Genomic DNA, 19,341 nt, shown 5'->3' with positions numbered 1-19,341 from the left:
ACCAAACAAGTCACTCAGGCATTTAAAGGAGAATTGACAGAAGTCGGCCGAGCAGCAGTGAACCGCCTCAAGCAGCCGAAAAGAGCCTGATGACAGCAGGGACGTGGCTCTATCCAAGGCCTCCACTGAAGCAACAAGGGGACACCTCCTCTTTCCTCTCTCGATTTTCTTTCTTTGTGCATTTATTTCTGCATTTTTTCCAAGAAAGGGATTCGATCCTTGTTGTAATCTTTAGGTAGGTGGTAGCAGAGCCTTACAGAGTCGAGACAGCTAGTCTAGCATGATAGCTGGGGCTCGGGCTCAAATATTTTGATTGTAACTCAAAGCTCTCCCCCTCTTCTTATAAATAGGGGGATGAAATCTATAACAAGGGGCTCCGGAATTTCTCGCCCAGGAGGGCTGAACTCCGTGATGCCATTTTGGTTCTAATTTGCTTGTTCATGGGGGTTTCACTGATATCATTGCTGAGTGTATGGACTGGTTATTGGACCCTTGGAGTTAAATGGTATTTTCTTGTTGATTCCTAACATGATTAATGTGCAGTAAGTTTTTCCTTCTGTAACCTCATTTCACCATGTATTTCTTCTCTGAAATAGTATTAAGACAGTTGCTATGTTTCTTGCTGACTAATGGATTTGTCTTCACTGCTAAATAGAAGAGAGTACCTGTGCAAGACCACAGAATTACTTCTGTTATTTATATGCATGTAGTACCTGTAATCCTTCAAATTCACTTATGTTTGTAAGTAGCTTACAGTACCTGTGGTGGCTCAGACTTACCTCAACTGTTGAACAAATATTGATACCCACTACTATGCATGCCTGAAACTGTAAAATCAGCTCCCTCTATTTCTAACATTTCATCGGAAAACCATGGTTTAGGATTCCGTGTTGCTTACAGCCCTATCCATCGAATTCCACTTTCTGCTGGAAATTAGTGGCTGAAGATTATGTTGTCACAGCCCTCTGCACCTAATTTCCTCCTCCTCCGCCCCCTCTCCTTCACCACTTCAACTTCAGTTCAAGCTGTCTCATTTCCATGTGTAGGCCACCAGAAGAAGAAACCATTTCTCTTTGAGATTGCTCCATATACCCCCAGCATTTGGATCCATGAATTGGCTTGAATCTATCTCTTTGAAAGCTAACTGAACCAAGCCCCCTCCTATTACTTTTTACGTGACAATTGGTGTGCTGCAACCCCCTCACATATAACCTTACAAGCACTCCTCTATTTAAGATGTCCTAGGCACTGGTCTACAATCAACCCAGAGGCTGTCTCTAGGGAGCTTTCTTGTCTCATGCTGCACGGTGCAAGATTTAGCGACAACAGCTTGTCTGAGTTAAATACCTTAAAGTTTGTGCATATTTGGAAATTTGGCATGTTCTTAATTCACACCTAATATTTTCCCTCTTACCTTGAGAGTAGGTAGTATCAATCTTGCCTTAGTTGAACCAAGACTTGGAGCTCCCCTTCCACACTCAATGATTCTGACTTAGCTTGACCTTTCGGGATTTCCCCCATTGAGTAGAACCCTTTCCGTAGTCTAGAGAGTGAGACAAAGCCACTGAAGTGACTGTGGATGGCTTGCCTAAGAGTTGCCTCTTGGCTCTCCCACTAGGATTAGGGCTTTTCCTCCTAGATGAGAATTTGAGAAGCAACACTGCTCCTTTGGTGCAATTCCTTCTCTATATTTTTTTATCCTGCTGATTTGACAAGAACCCTGAGGATGCAAATAATTGCAGTTCATCATACCAAGGAAGTGTAGAAATAACAGAAAAAAATAGCAGTCACCTCTCGCTTTAATGCATATTCTAGAGACTCAAGATCATCCAAAGTCCCCATGGCAAATTCTGCCATTATTTCTACCTTTTAACTCACCTACATACATTCAGGGAATGATACAAATGTCTCAGTTGCCTGAGAAATCCCTCCTTTCACTGCCAGAGCGAGAATATAGAATATTGATTAAATATCTTTTATTTTGCAGGCCTTGACAACCCTTGTGGCAAGACATGATATTTTAGCAGACATAGAGAAACAAACTATGACAATAATTCAAACAATGTGAATCAATAATCAAACGTATAAGAGATTTTATTATCAGATGAGGCTTTAGGAATTTAATCGCTTAATTGGAATTTTGGTCTGCTAACAATTAGGGTTGCATCCTAGTTAATATTGAGCCCAATGATAACCAACCCAATGAGAAATTGTTAAACAAAAGGGAATGTATCTGTAACTTTAATGGGATCCACTCCACTATACAGTCCTCCATTTTGGCATTAAGTGGCTTTAGAGGCATGATTACTCCCTTGAAGATAGGCTGCAGGTAACCCTCTCATATGGACAGGGATGCTTCCTTCCTGCTCAATGATATTTTATCATAGCAGAGTTTATTATGCATGTTTATCCTATTCATTTGATCTGGTAAGCAAACTTTTATCCCAGATTCAATATACATCTTTCAGATATTTATGCTTATATATATCCATTCAAAGTCTATATTAATTCTCAAAACCAGAACGCTAGATTCAAAAGGATCTCAACACATTAAAGTAACCAAATTTAACTGAAAGCAGCAATGTCAGTCAAAGGATGAAATCAGGAAAAGAATAAGTATGCTACAATTTCAAACTTAGAGTTTGCATGCCAGATAAAGCCATTTCTGGAAGCCATTTACCGGCTTAAAAACAAGAATAATTGACTTTACAAAATCCCAAAAAGAAAAAAGCATTCCGCTTCAGTAAGTCCTTCGATGGATATTTTAAAGGGGACAACAACAAGAAGAAAAACACACTTTGCTAATTATCAGAATATAATAAGCTGGTGTTTCCAACAAATCATTTAAAAGATAAATTTCAAGGTAAAAGTTACCTTTTCAAGTTTGTATTTAATTCTGACTTCCGGATTTGCAGATTTCAGCTTCTTTCTCGCCTTCAATCGAAAGAACCTGAGCTCACTTCTCTTTGCTTTTTTCAACTTCTTTTTCTTCTTGCTCATTGCACTTTTCTTCTCTGGCTTTCTTTTGTCATTTTGTTCACCTACATCAAATCTTGCAATACCATTACTTATATCCAATTTCACCAAACCATTGCTCATGAATCTAACAATTTGATGGTTAAAGCAAGACGAAGCCTGACAGAAAGGATAGCGTTCCATAGCCTCCCATAACTCATGGCTTTCATGTTGACCACGATAAGTTATATGAACATGTGGATAAGCTGCAATTTCTTGGTCCAAAGCTGAGAAGCCTGTCACAGTATTGATGGCTCCGCAAGCTGGTTGCCGCAAGAATTCCCTGTCCACTCCAAAGTCAATCTATCCACTTCTTGAGAAGTCTTCTTTGAGAAAGCATTAGCCATCACTCTTAATGATTTCAGTATAAGCCTGCAAAAAGCAAAATCTGCTTTTCCACTTTTAACTTGAATACTCACTACCAATTCCAGGAGTGTCAAAACTCAAATAATCCTTATAAGTTCGAAATTATTTCATTATTTTTCAATTTTTGCAGAATTTAGGATGCATTTCAGATTCAGTGCAAGATGAGTAGAATTTCACTGTGTGTGAAAACTTCCTTCAAATGTAGATTTCCAAGGGCATTCAAGGTTTGAAATTTTTAATGGAAATATTCTCATTATTCTAACCAAGTAATATATTGTCCATGTAAATACAATAGCCTTCTGTATTTATATGTTTGGTTTTCACTTAGCAGCTGAAACCTAACACCTACAAGCATTCATATAATGGAAAAACTGCATCTATGCATCAAAGTTGGGATATGAAGATTGAAGCAATCAATTCCAACCACATTTTACAAATACCAAATTATCACAAACTATAAACAACAGGATTTCAATTATTACAGTCATGGATGTTATGTGCTTGCAAAAATACATTTAAGCCTATTGAGCATTCCGTTTGGATACATTTCCCCTCAGTTTTGCATTAAATCAAAGTTTTATTGAATGCCATATTGAACCCAGTATTTTATTTCGCACTTACATACAATGGCAAACATAGTTCTGGACAGTTCCTCGTTCAAAGTTCAAACAGCTAATTTTGTATTCAATACATTAGAGCTAGTAATAACCACTTGTATGTTGCAGACTACTTAGCATTACCCTCTCTTAACAGACATGAGCCAACAAATGGGTTATTAATCACATCTTGATTGACTACTAGGATTGTAAAGACCAGTCACCTTTTGGCTCTGTTTGTGTTTCAAATATCTTGATTTATTGATTTGAGGGATAAGAGAATAGTTTGTTGAAAACATACTTAATCCAGAGATTGGTCATGTTACATGTCCTAAACAATGCAACCAGCACTTTGGATTTTGCTACTAAAGTAATCATATGTCAGATATCCTGAGATCACGTGACGGGGCTTGCCTCTCTTTGGAGACCAACCAACATAAATAAAATGTTTTTGACAAGACTCTATTATGAACAACATAATACTAAGACTTAAATCCTGCCATGTTAAAATTGGCAACTAGGGCCAAACTCCATGTGGGTCATCTCATTTATGGCAGCTGATATTTTTCTTGGATCCCTCTCATCGAGAGGTGTAGGATTGATCTAAAGATCATCCGATTCCGATAAGTATTCATGGAGTTGTGAATTTATTTGTGTTATAAGACAATTCATCAAGGTCGGCCAGCAACCAAATAAACCCCACATGTGCTCAACGTTTTAGTATAAAAGGAGATGACTTGAGAGTCATTTCACACACAACTTCTCTCTTGATTTCTCTCCACTTGTCTTGGGTTTTAGTGTGAGAGAAATCTAGGAGGAAGTAGCCCTAACGCAGTCCTAAGGAGGATGCCCTAACGCAGTCCTAAGGAGGATGATCTAGCTCTCAACGCAGTTATGGAGGAGAGATCTAAATGCTGTCCTAAAGGGATCATGACACCTAGCCGCAGTCAAGGAAGTCTATCTACGCTGCTGTCTAAGGAAGACCCACACACACAATCCCTAACCGCAGTCAAGGAGGGTTAGGTGCCCTAGATAATGAGTGATGACTCAGCCATCCCATACGCTATCCTAACCAGGCTGTCTAAAGCCTACCGCAATCAGATTAAGAAGGCCGAGGAGATTCTGGACAGCGTGATATTAAGGAGGTCGAGCAATGGATGTATTTGAGGACTGTTCTCTCGTGTAACAGGCCGAGTAAAGGGATGACTAGGCCGCAGCTAAGGCAGCATTCCAGCGAGGGTTTGAAGGACTGTCTCAAGGCCATTTCAGGTAACCGAATTATTGGAAGGAGGGCCGTGAAGCTTTGCTAGAGGGCCGAGGCTAGAAGAGACTGTTTAGAGGTGGGCAAACCCTTAACCAGGTTGCTGCAAATCTATGGAAGCTTGCTGTGAGGGCAGGCCGTGGACCTTGTAAGGACTAGAACCGCCCAGGATTATTGTGAAGGGTCACATCCCCACAAGGAAGGGCAGCCACATCACCTTGGAGCAAATCTGGGCGGAAAAGAAGGCTGGCAAAGGGACTGTGATATGCCCTAACCAGGCCTAGTTTGCAGCAAACTAATCAGACCTCAAAACAGTGAGTTAAGGTATGTTGTCTATGACACTTCTTGTAGGTGTTGGATCCTAGATGAGGATCAGTTTGGACCAGATTGTTGGGCAGTCAGTGGAGGTCAAATTGGTGGCTGTTCATAATGGTATGATACATGGGACAGCAGCAACAGCAAGGGTGCCTGTTGGAGCAAGGTAAATGGGATAGCTAGGTAATAGAGCTTGGTGCAGCAAGCTATCTTAGGAGCAGCTGTCACTAACAGTGGGACAGCAATGCTAGTAGCCATGACAGCATGATAGCAGCAATGTTACAATGATGGCTTGGTTCAGCAGTGCTAAACATTGGAACAACATGTGTGACAGCAAGGTACAGCAGTGCTAAACATTGGGATAAGCAGTGTGACAGCATGGTGCAGCAATGGCACATGAGACAGCAAGCACATGATGCAGTACAGTGATGGGTACAGTCATGATTAGTGAAGCATGATGAGATGCAGCATAGTGATGATGGGTGCAGCACGGTGAAGTGCAGCATGATGACGAGGTGCAGCACAATGATAGGTGAAGGAGTCACCTTGGAGAATCAGTTGAAGCAACATGTCTTCAACTGATCTCATGTATCTTCTTAGAGATGATCTATGCTCTTACCTAGATAAGTCAAAGTGTTGACTTCTATTGTAAATGTACTATCTCTTTCTCTCTCTCTCTCTGTTGAACTATTGAAGAACATATAAGAAGAATTGATCAAGGGTTTCCCCACATTGGGGTTTGTCCATGGCTAGCGCCACATCTTGTGTCCTCTTGTCTTGGCTTGTCTTCTATGGTTTATGTTTATGTTCTATCTGCAGTTTACTTTAATGCTGATGTGATTGCTAATCTGAAAAAGATATTGAGCTAACTGTGAAAATTGAAATAAATTGCTCTAAGCATAGAACATACCTAAAATTCACATGGTATCAGAGCTGAGGTGAAACGGCAAAAGGATCAATGGATTCATCATCCCTATTCAAATTCACCAAGGGTGAAGTCGAAACAGAGAATATTATCAGAAGGGCGCAACGGAAGTTTCTGATGGCCTTCAGATCACTTCAATGGGAGGTCCGAATCTGAGGGTGGAAGGAAAGGCGGATGCCTTGGTTATAATAAGTTCGGCCATTATGCGAAGGAGTGTCTGAATGGTAGGGACACATCACTTGATGATGATAACAATCATTCCAGGGACATCTTCAATGATCAGAGGAATTACTGGTAATACAGGTCATCAAGGGAACGGCCAATTCTTCAAAGAAAGCAAGGAACCCCAAGTATGAAGAATCAAGTGTTGTTTCCAATGAGATAAATAAGTGTTATCATAAATTGGCCCTCTCCTTCAGACTCTTTGGGAATCTGGCTTATTGATTGTAGTGCTTCAAGGCACTTCATCAGATAGGAGGGTGCTCTCTCTAATTTAGTAGAGATGGAAAACAATCGTGGGATTATACTTGGAGCCGATGCCACCTATCCCGGAAAGGGTGTAGGGAATGTTACCCCTCAATTGAATGAGAGTAACTTGATTCATTTACAAGAATCTCTTTTGTGTACATGATCGCAAGAAGAACCTGGTGACCATTTCGGAAATGGAAGTCAAAGGTTTCAGGGTGGCATTCATTGATGGAAAGGTACGTATTTGAAAATGCAATTTTTCAAAGATGCTTTTGAGTTCAGGGTTGTATCAAGTTGCAAGAAGTCCATTGGGGACCATGTCAATTGTCACATCTCATCTATAGCACCGGAGGTCTACTTATTATGGGACCCTACCCGATGTGAGTCAAATGGTGACAGGGATGCCTAAATTCAAGAAGAGCATGAAGGTACATGTCTGAGATGTACCGAAGGAAAATCTTACAAGGGGACCATTCCCCTCATGTAGCAGGTCCATAGGTTTGGAACAACCCGAGGGGTTTGAGATTCATGATCGGGAATCTCATGTGTGTAGGTGGAAGAAAGCCCTCTATGGCTTGAAGCACAACACCCCGGGCTTAGTATGAGAGGATTGATATGTTAAAATTGGCAACTAGGGCCAAACTTCATGTGGGTCATCTTGTTCATGGCTGATAATATGTTCATTAGATTCCTCTCGTCGAGAGGTGTAGGATTGATCTAAAGATCATCTGATTCCGATAAGTATTCATGGAGATATGAATTTATTTTGATTATGGAATTAATATCAAGCCGACCTACAACTCATGTACGCTCAGAAGCCCAACAGTCGCATCTATTCAAACACAAACGTTGTGTATAAATATAAGAGGACTTTTCTTCATTTGCACTCACTCATCTCATCACATCTCTCTCTCTCTCTACTACGCAGAAAAGAGTCTCTTCTCTACTGCGCAAAAAAGGGTCTCTCTCTCTCGCACATGTGAAGTCGGAAGCTGCTGAAACTGAAGCTGCAACTGTAGATCCAAACTTTGACCAACGTGGACCATTAGATCTCCTCATTTGATCTGCATTGTAGGTTCATATGAACCTCCTCTGAAAGCCGCAACTTTTGGTGTGGAATCAAGTCAATCCGACGGACGGTTTGCAAGATATCGGCTGCCCTAGTTTTAAGGAAGTTGTTGAAACTGAAGCTGCAACTGCAGAAGTGAAGTTTGACCTGCGTGGACCAGAAGATCTCCTCATCTAAATTGTGTTGTAGGTTCATCTGAACCTCCTCTGGAAGCCGCAACTTTTGGTGGTGGAATCAAGCCGATCCGACGGTCGGTTTGTGAGATATCGTCTGCCCTAGTTTGATGATGAAGCCGCCAATGCTAATGTTGTTGATCTAGGGTTTACTATTGCTAATATAAATCAGATTTATTGTACTATTTCTCTCTGTTGAATTATTGAAGATAAAAGAAGATTTGATCGAAGGGTTTCCCCACAAATTGTGGGGTTTGTCCCTGGCTAGCCGCCACATCTTATGTCTCTTGTCTTGGCTTGTTTTCTGTCGATCGTTTAATGTTCTATCTGCACTTTACTTTATGTACATGTGATTGCTAATATATGGAATATAATAAGAAAAAGAAGTAAACTGTTATAACCATAGAACATACCATAACTTAACATGGTATCAGAGCTGAGGTGAAGACAAAACCCGAGCAAGAGCAAGAGCAATCACCGAAGAGAAGATTGGCAAGGCTATCCTAAAAGAACAATGGGGTCCTCAACACTCTTTCCTGCCAAAGACAAGCTCCGTGAGAAAGCTGACTATCACGGATGGAAGATGTCTATCGATCTAACCCTAGAAGATCAAGGAGTGTTGGACCATGTAAGAGGCAATATTGTTGAACCTCCATCAAATGCATCCGTTGTTGCCTGGAACAAATGGAAAAACGGAGAAGTCAAAACAAAGAAGATCATCCGGGACTCTATCGACAAGCACTTGGTGCCCTACATCTCTGAACTGGACACCTACAAGGACATCTACGATAGACTAGTGAGTATATTTAAAGTTAATTATGCAAATCAAGTTTTGTTTCTTAGAAATAAACTGAGGGAAATCAAGAAGGGTAAAGATGAGAGTATGCAAGCATACTTCTTAAGAATCACCGAGATCAAGAACGATCTCCTATCTATTGGGGAGACTATTACTGACAGAGAAATGGCACTCACGACTCTTGGAGGATTACCATCCGAATGGTACGTGTTCAGGACTACTCTTCTGAACAATAATGTAATTCCTAGTTTCGAGGAATTAATAGCTAGATGCATTCATGAAGAAACAAGGGTAGAAGAGCAAGAAATGCCCTTGCCTAAAGGTCCTGCTGCTGCTTTTTCTTCTCATACTAAGAAAAGAAATAATTCCATGAATAAATCAAAAGGAAAGGCTGGACCTAAGGGTGGAAGAAAAGGACGATGTTACATCTGCGATAAAGCAGGTCACTATGCAAGGGAGTGCCCTGATAGAAAGGACTCACGCCGGGATGATGATCAAAATCCCTCTGATGGCAATCAAAGGATTGACAAATTCAATAGCAAAGGTAAGAGGAGAGCTGGGAAACAAGGAAGAGGGCAACCATTCAAGAAGGCTAGAAATTCCAGGATGTATTAAATGCACCTGACCTCAAAAAGAACCTGGTATCCATCTCGCCAATGGAAGACAAAGGTTACAAGATAACCTTCAGTGATGGCAAGGAACGTATATGGAAAAATAATGTTAAAGATGCTTTCACTCTTGGGTTTCGAGTTGATTCTTTATATCAGGTCGGTGGAAGTCCGCTAGGTGTCATGTCTTATGACACATCTCTTCAGTCCGAACTTTGGCATCGGAGGTTTGCCCCCCTTCATTATAAAGCTCTACTCGGTGTAAGACAAATGGTGACAGGGATGCCCGAATTCCGAGTAGAGAAAGAAGGTGTATGTCCAGGATGTAACGAAGGTAAGCTCAAAAGGGGACCATTCCCCTCAAGCCAAAGCAAGACAGTTGGTTCACTCAGGCATATCTGAGGCTGGCATTAAGAGGGAGACTACTACACCACATACTCCTGAGCAGAATGGTGTGGCGGAAAGGAAGAACCGTACGATTGTGGAAGCTGTCTCTATGGGTAGATGATGTAACAATGCCTGATGTGGAGGAACCCATGGATCCTATTTATCCACCTGAGCCTTCCTCTTCTAGGAAGAGGCCTTCATGGCTTAGGGGGATACTTGATGATGCTGAAGGACATGCTGCACCCCGAGGAACCTTCCATGAAAGTAAGAAACCTAACAGGTATCAGGGATACCTGACCATCATGAGCACGATCATACAAAATGAGCCTTCATCATTCTCAGATGTCGTCAAGCATCAAGTATGGAAGGATGCTATGACCAAAGAATATGAGTCTATTATGGAGAATGATGTCTGGGAAGTAGTTCCCAAACCCTAGGACAAGACAATTGTTACTTCAAAATGGCTTTACAAGATAAAGCTGCAACAGATGGAAGTATGGAATAGTATAAGGCTCGTTTTGTTGCTCGTGGTTTCACCCAGAAGGAAGGTATAGACTATGATGTGATATTTGCACCTGTTGCCAGATATACGACCATCCGCTCAATCATAGCCCTTGCAGCTTCACAAGGATGGAACTTACATCAGATGGATTTCAAGACTGCGTTCTTGCACAGTTCGATCAAAAAAGAGGTCTACGTGGAGCAACCCGAAGGATTTGAGATTTATGATCGAAAATCTCATGTACGCAGGTTGAAGAAGGCTCTCTATGGACTGAAGCAAGCACCCCGAGCATGGTATGAGAGGATCGATAGCTACTTGATGAAGCTGGGATTCACTAGGAGTGAAGCCGATCCTAACCTTTACTTTAAGGTTGAAGATGACAAGCCTCTCATACTGGTGTTGTATGTGGATGACCTCTTTCTAACAGGTGCAGACCCTCTCATTCACAAATTTAAGAGGGAGTTGGCTTCTGAATTTGAAACGAAGGACCAAGGACTTGAAGTGTGGCAGAAGCCAGGGGAAACTTTCCTATCTCAAGGAAAATATGTGGTAAAGATACTTTCCTATCTCAAGGAAAATATGTGGTAAAGATATTGAAAAGATTCGGTATGATAGACTGCAAGCCTGTGACTACCTCGAGGATCTTAACTTTTAGAAGTTATATGGTAGTGATGTTGGACCAGTTTTGGGAAATGCCTCAGAGTTTCATAAACTCATTCGCATTGATGTTCTTGGTGAACCTTCGTCCGAACATATGTTTTGCAGTTAGCATTGTGAGCTCATATTTGGTTAAGCCTCACTGGATTGATGCCAAGAATCTTCTGAGATATCTTCGTGGCACAACTACTAATGGGTTAAGACACACTACCGGAGATGTGAGACTACTTGGATATACTGATGCTAATTGGGCAAGCAGTGTGGTGGACCGTAAGAACACTTCCGGGTGCTATTTCACCTTGGGATCTGCTTCAATATCCTGGATGAGCAGGAATCAAAAGTCGGTGACTTTGAGCACCGCCAAAGCAGAATATATTGCTGCTAGCAAGGCCTCCTGTGAGGCAGTCTGGTTGCAAAAGCTCTTCAGTGAGCTGTTTGGATTTAGATTGGATACCACTGTGATTCTCTGTAACAACCAAAGGTGGGATTCGATTATTGAGGAATCCCGTATTCGTCGATTGCTCCAGCAGATAGACATCATCTGGGATATGGTAAGTCGATGAGCAAGGAGGCTCCATCGCATTAAGATGATGTACAGGTCAATACACCTTGTCAAAGCCCCGAGGAAAGATCTAATCTGTGATTTTCCCAAACGACTTGGAGTCATCAAGAAACCCTTGTACAAGGGTCCTACATGTTGCATACATTGAGCTTTGGGAGCTCTGAGGGCTTGCAGTTCTCACTGGAGCAACATACAACCACAGGGTGACTCACCCTCCCCTGGTGGTGCGCACTGGAACAAGATGATTCGCTCTCTTGTGGGACAAGATGATTCGCTCTCCTGTGTAGCAGGATGATTAGTTCTCCTGTGAGGCCTGGATTGATGTGTTCTCCATGGCGTTTGTAGCAAGATTGATGTGTTCTCCTATGAGGCCTGGATTGATGTGTTCTCCATGGCGATTGTAGCAGGATTGATGTGTTCTCCTATGAGGCCTGGATTGATGTGTTCTCCATGTCGATTGTAGCAGGATTGATGTGTTCTCCTTTGAGGCCTGGATTGATGTGTTCTCCATGGCGATTGTAGCAGGATTGATGTGTTCTCCTGCGAGGACAGGATTGATTAGTTCTCCTGTCGAGGCATCCTACCCATGCAGTCTGGAACTCATGGAAGTACCTCTCATCTGATCAATGAGCAGGGAAATGAAGTTAGGGACCATAATAGTACCGATGGACGCATCGTTGTATCTACCGTACTCCCTACGCTAGGATGACCTCCATTGATCTGGGATCAATGATACTGGTCTGGGACCAGTGGTAGGAGTGGTACATTCCATGACACTGACTTCGAGTCGGCTGTTACTAGTCTGGGACCAGTGGTACGTACTCTCAGACTGACTTCGAGTCAATGGAGGATGTTACTGCTCTGGGACCAGTGGTAGGAGTTGTACTCACTATGACGTTGACTTCGGGTTGGTTGAGACTGGTCTGGAACCAATGGTACATACTTTGAGATTGACTTTGAGTCAGTATGATACATCCTCGATCATTTCTTCTTCTTCATAATTCGAACAAAAGCAGAGTAGAACAAAACAAAGCAGAGCAGAGCATAACAGAGCAGAGTCGTACAGATCAGTACAGGGCAGAACAAGACAAAGCAGAACAAGCAGAATAGAGCAGAGCGGGGCAAGGGTCAGGCTGTACAAGGCAGTGCATCTGATGTATGAATAGTATCGACCGACAGACAAATTGCAGATGAAGTTCTCCCTAGTTGAGAGGGAGTGTTAAAATTGGCAACTAGGGCCAAACTTCATGTGGGTCATCTTATTCATGGCTAATAATATGTTCATTAGATTCCTCTCGTCGAGAGGTGTAAGATTGATCTAAAGATCATCCAATTCTGATAAGTATTCATGGAGATATGAATTTATTTTGATTATAGAATTATTATCAAGCCGACCTACAAATCATATAGGCTTAGAAGCCCAACAGTCGCATCTATTCAAACATCAACGTTGTGTATAAATACAGGAGGATTTTCCTCATTTGCACTCACTCATCTCATCACATCTCTCTCTACTGGGCAGAAAAGAGTCTCTTCTCTACTGCGCAGAAAAGGGTCTCTCTCTCACACATGTGAAGCCGGAAGCTGCTGAAACTGAAGCTGCAACTGCAGATCCAAACTTTGACCAGCGTGGACCATTAGATCTCCTCATCTGATCTGCGTTGTAGGTTCATCTAAACCTCTTCTGAAAGCCGCAACTTTTGGTGGTGGAATCAAGTCAATCTGATGAACGGTTTGCAAGATATCGACTGCCCTAGTTTGAAGGAAGCTGCTAAAACTGAAGTTGCAACTGCAGAAGTGAAGTTTGACCTACGTTGACCAGAAGATCTCCTCATCTGAACCGCGATGTAGGTTCATCTGAACCTCCTCTGGAAGCCGCAACTTTTGGTGGTGGAATCAAGCCGATCCGACAATCGGTTTGTGAGATATCGTCTGCCCTAGTTTGATGATGACGCCGCTAATGCTGATGTTGCTGATCTAGGGTTTGCTACTGCTGATATAAATCAGATTTATTGTACTATTTCTCTCTACTGAATTATTGAAGATAAAAGAAGATTTGATAAAAGGGTTTCCCCACACATTTTGGGGTTTGTCCCTGGCTAGCCGCCACATCTTGTGTCTCTTGTCTTGGCTTGTTTTCTGTCGATCGTTTAATGTTCTATCTGCACTTTACTTTATGTACATGTGATTGCTAATCTATGGAATATAATAAGAAAAAGAAGTAAATTGTTATAAGCATGGAACATACCATAACTTAACATGATAGTTGTCTAATGAAGCTGAGATTCACTAGAAGTGAAGCAAATCCAAACCATTGCTTGAAGGTTGTGCATGATAGACCTCTCATAACGGCACCTTCTGAGGACGACCTCTTTCTGACAAGTGCAGACCCTCTCATTTGCAAAAGTAAGAGGGAGTTGGATTCCGGATTGGGAATGGTGAACTGCAAGCCCGTGACTACCTCGATGGAGCTTAACTTTCAAAAGTTATGTGGTAGTGATGCGAGACCAGATTTGGGAAATGCCTCTGAGTTTCATAAACTCATTCGCGTTGATGTTCTTGGTGAACTTCCATCCAGACATATGATTTGCAGTTAGTATGATGAGCTCATATATGGTTGAGCCTCACTGGATTGGTGCCAAGAATCTTCTGAGATATCTTTAGGGCACAATCTCTCATGGATTGAGATACATTGCCGGAAATGTGAAGTTGCATGATTATTCGAATGCTGACTGGGCAGGCAGTGTGGAGGATCGCAAGAGCACTTCCGAGTGCTGGTTCTCTTTGGGTTCTGTTCGATATCCTAGATGAGCAGGAAGCAGAAGTCGGTTGCTATAAGCACCGCTGAGACCGAATACATAGCTACAAGTATGATCTCGTGTGAAGCTACCTGGTTGTGGAAGCTCTTCAGCAAGTTGTTTGAATCAACCAAGGGGGATTCGATTGTTGAGGAATCCCGTATTCTATGATTACTCCAGCATATAAACATTATATACTACCTTATCTGGGATATGGTATGTCGATGAATGAGGAGGCTCTATCGCATTGAGACTGATGTACAAGTCGCAGACATTCTGTCAAAGCCCCAGGGAAAGGTCAAATTTGTGACTTTCCCAAACGACTTGGATTCATTGAGAGACCTTCTTATAAGGGTCTTGCATGATGCATGCATTGAGCTCTGGGAGCTCCGGGGGGCTTGGGGTACTACTTGGAGCAACAAGCGACCATAGGGCTACTCACCCTCCCCTAATGGTGCGCTGTGTACAAGGTGAATGGCTCAACTTTCCCTTTTGATACCCCGAGGCGACTTAGGGACAGGATGAATGGTTCTCCTGTCGAGGCATCCTACCCATGCAGTCTAGGACTCATGGGAAGTACCTCTCATCTGGCCAATGAGCAGGGAAATGGGGTTAGGGACCATAGTAGTACTATCAATGGACGTATCGTTGTATCTACTATACTCCCTATGCTAGGATGACCTCCATTAATCTGAGATCAATGAAACTGATCTGGGATTAGTATGAGTGGTTTGAGACACTCCCTTGTGATATTGATCTGGGATCAATAAAACTGACTTCGGGTCAGTAGAGAATGGTATGAGACATTCTCGATCAATTCTTCTTCTTCATGGTTCAACAGAGCAGAGCAATGCAGGGCACTGATGGCAGAGATAGTACAGTCAGACATATGGATCAGCAAATGGATTTCTCCCTAGTTGAAAGGGAGTGTTAAAATTGGCAACTAGGGCCAAACTCCAAGTGGGTCATCTCATTTATGGCAGCTGATATTTTTCTTGGATCCCTCTCATCGAGAGGTGTATGATTGATCTAAAGATCATCCGATTCCGATAAGTATTCATGGAGTTATGAATTTATTTGTGTTATAAGGCAATTCGTCAAAGTCGGCCAGCAACCAAATAAACCCCACATGTGCTCAACGTTTTAGTATAAAAGGAGATGACTTGAGAGTCATTTCACACACAACTTCTCTCTTGATTTCTCTCCACTTGTCTTGGGTTTTAGTGTGAGAGAAATCTAGGACGAAGTAACCCTAACGCAAATTGGTGGTTGTTCATAATGGTATGATACATGGGACAGCAGCAACAACAAGGGTGCCTGTTGTAGCAAGGTAAATGCGATAGCTAGGTAATAGAGCTTGGTGCAGCAAGCTATCTTGGGAGCAGCTATCACTAACAATGGGACAACAATGCTAGTAGCCATGACAGCATGATAGCAGCAATGTTACAATGACGGCTTGGTTTAGCAGTGCTAAACATTGGAACAACATGTGTGACAGCAAGGTACAGTTGTGCTAAACATTGGGATAAGCAATGTGACAGCATGGTGAAACAATGGCACATGATGCAGTACAGTGATGGGTACAGTCATGATTAGTGAAGCATGATGAGATGCAGCATAGTGATGATGGGTGCAACATGGTGCAACACGATGAGGTGCAGCGTGATGACGAGATGCAACACAACGATAAGTGAAGGAGTCACCTTGGAGAATCAGTTGAAGCAACATGTCTTCAACTGATCTCCTGTATCATCTTCTTAGAGATGATCTATGCTCTTATCTAGATAAGTCAAAGTGTTGACTTCTGTTGTAAATGTACTATCTCTCTCTCTTTCTCTCTCTCTCTACTGAGCTATTGAAGAACATATAAGAAGAATTGATCAAGGATTTCCCCACAATGGGCTTTGTCCCTAGCTAGCGCCACATCTTGTGTCCTCTTGTCTTGGCTTGTCTTCTACGATTTATGTTTATGTTCTATCTGTAATGCTGATGTTATTGCTAATCTGGAAAAGATATTGAGCTAACTGTGAAAATTGAAATAAATTGTTCTAAGCATAGAACATACCTAAAATTAACATGTTGACATGCTAGTGAAAAAGGAACACTAGCAATAACTGAAGATTATAATCATAGTTTTTAAAAACTGTCTCAGTCAACTCGAACTCGGTCTACTCAGCTGAGTTGAGTGGCCACTGTATTGACTTGGCAGTTGGCTTGGCTCACAGGGTTGGTTCTGTACCAAACCGGCCCTACTTGGACCACAGTAGGTACAGGGACCCACCCGCACAGAGTCTGCCTTCAAATTTAATTTTCTTATAAAAAAACATCAAAAACCCTAGTTATAAAACCTAGCAAAATGCCTAAATGAACAAACAATTACTAGGAGCACTCAAACCCTTTTCCCATATTGACAAATCTAAATTATGGGTTATGCTAAAATTGGCAACTAGGGCCAAACGCCATGTGGGTCATCTTATTAATGGCAGTTGATATTGTTCTTAGATCCATCTCATCGAGAGGTGTAGGATTGATCTAAAGATCATCCGATTCCGATAAGTATTCATGGAGATATGAATTTATTTGTATTATGGGACAATTCGTCAAGGTCAGCCAGCAACCAAATAAACCCCACTTGTGCTCAACGTTTTAGTATAAATAGAGGTGCCTTGAAAGTCATTTGTACACACATCCTCTTGGTGATCTCTTCCTCTCCACTTGTCTTTGGGTTTTCGTGAGAGGAGAGATCTAAAGAGGATACGCTGCCCTAGATCCTAACGCTATCATAGAGGAGATTTTAACGCAGTAAAGGAAGCCTACATAATGCAGCAAGGAGAGATCTAATTGCTGGTCTAAAAGAGAAGCCCTACGCTGCCCTATACACAGCCCTATGGAGAAGCTCTAATGCTGCCCTATGGAGAAGCCCTAACACTGCCCTATGGAGAAGCACTAACATAACCTATGAATAGGTATACGCAGTCAAGAAGGGCAGCAATGTAAGCCCTCAACGCAGCCTAGAAAAGGGTCTCTACCCTACATGGATGCCCTAGAACCTTAACGCAGTCTATGAATTGCCCTAACCGCAGCAAGAGAGAGAGGCTCTAAGACAGCGTGGAGGAGGCCTGAGTTCCTCAATGGAGGCCAAGTTAATTGTTGGAGCAGAAGCTTGTTTTTGGGACAGCAATAATATAGTGCTGCAATATTCAAGGGGCAGCTGTAAGATTTTGGGACAGCAATGATATAGTGCTACAATATTCAAGGGGCAGTTGTAAGATGTTGGGACAACAATGATATAGTGCTGCAATATTCAAGGGACAATTGTAAGATGATGGGACAGCAATGATATAATGCTGCAATGATCAAAGGGACAGCTGCAAGATGATGGGACAACAATGATATATTCCTGCAATATTCAAGGGATAGCTGCAAGACGATGGGACAACAATGATATAATGTTGCAATGATCAAAGGGGCAGCACAAGATGATGGGACAACAATGATATAATGTTGCAATGATCAAAGGGACAATTGTAAGATGTTGGGAAAACCATATGATGAGACAAAACAATAATGGGACAGCAGTATGGTACTCGGTGAAGCAAGCAATAGTACAGCAAGCATGCAAGGGACAGCGAGCATGCAAGGTAGAGCAAGCAAGCACATAGGACAGTATGGCAACATGGTGCAGCAATGGCACATGATGCAGTACAGTGATGGGTACAATCATGATTGATGAAGCATGTTGAGATGCAGCATAGTGATGACGGGTGCAGCATGATGACAAGATGCAGCACAATGATAGGTGAAGGAGTCACCTTGAAGAATTAGTTGAAGCAGCATGTTTTCAACTGATCTCATGTATCATCTTCTTAGAGACAATCTATGCTCTTATCTAAATAAGTCAAAGTGCTGACTTCTGTTGTAAATGTACTATCTATCTCTCTCTCTCTCTGCTAAACTATTGAAGATCATATAAGAAGAATTGACGAAGGGTTTCCCCACATTAGGGTTTGTCCCTGGCTAGCGCCACATCTTGTGTCCTCTTGTCTTGGCTTGTCTTTTGCGATTTATATTTATGTTCTATCTACAATTTACTTTAATGTTGATGTGATTGTTAATTTGGAAAAGATATTGAGCTAACTGTGAAAATTGAAATAAATTGCTCTAGCATAGAACATACCTAAACTTAACATGGTATCAGAGCTGAGGTGGAGACAAAGCCCAAGCAAGAGTGAAAGAGCAATCACCGAAGACAGTTGGGAAAGGACAAAAGGATCAATAGATTCCTCATCCCTCTTCTAATTCACCAAGGGTGAAGTCGAAGCAGAGAATATTATCAGAATGGCACAACGGAAGGTTCTGATGGCCTACCTAAAGATCACTTCAAGGGCAAGTCTGGATCTAAGGAAAGGCAAATGCCTTAGTTGTAATAAGTTCGACCATTATGCGAAGGAGTGTCCGAGGTAGGGACACATTACTTGACGATGATAACAATCATTCCAGGGACATCTTCAATGATCAGAGAAATGACAGGTAATGCAAGTCATCAAGGAAACGACCGACTCTTCAGAGAAAGTAAGGAACCCCATGTATGAAGAATCAAATGTTGTTTCTGATAAGATAAAGAAGCGTTATCTTGTATTGGCGCTCTCCTTCACATTCTTTGGGAATCTGGCTTATTGATTGTAGTGCTTCAAGGCACCTAATCGGATAGAAGGGTGCTCTCTCAATCTGGTAGAGATGGAAACAACCGTGGAATTATACTTGGAGTCGATGCCACCTATCCCGGAAAGGGTGTAGGAAATGTTACCCCTCAATTGAATGAGGGTAACTCGATTCATTTACA

The 19,341-nt window shown here is 42.0% G+C and overlaps 1 protein-coding gene across 4 annotated transcripts in view; it reads right to left on the bottom strand.

Annotated features, from left to right (window-relative positions):
- LOC149165628 (CRM-domain containing factor CFM3A, chloroplastic/mitochondrial-like) overlaps positions 1 to 19,341 on the bottom strand; it is a 149,479-nt gene that overhangs the window by 118,715 nt on the left and 11,423 nt on the right. For 2 of the 4 annotated variants that reach the window (XR_016260759.1, XM_089432333.1), the window contains exon 2: positions 2,875 to 3,298. Coding sequence is in view for 3 of the 4 variants with exons in the window: in XM_089432333.1 (XP_089288459.1) it covers positions 2,875 to 3,298 (424 nt within the window). In the remaining variant the exon portion in view is untranslated. Of the gene's footprint in view, positions 1 to 2,874; positions 3,404 to 19,341 lie in introns of all 4 variants that reach the window. The other 2 variants (XM_089432334.1, XM_089432335.1) reach the window with 2 other exon arrangements.

This window comes from Pinus tabuliformis, chromosome 5_1, assembly GCF_031772625.1.
Source record: "Pinus tabuliformis cultivar Carrire ecotype Pingquan chromosome 5_1, CPIR1, whole genome shotgun sequence".
NCBI lineage: Eukaryota > Viridiplantae > Streptophyta > Pinopsida > Pinales > Pinaceae > Pinus > Pinus tabuliformis.
Note: the sequence above shows the minus strand (reverse complement) of the source record. Positions and strands in the feature narration are given on the sequence as shown.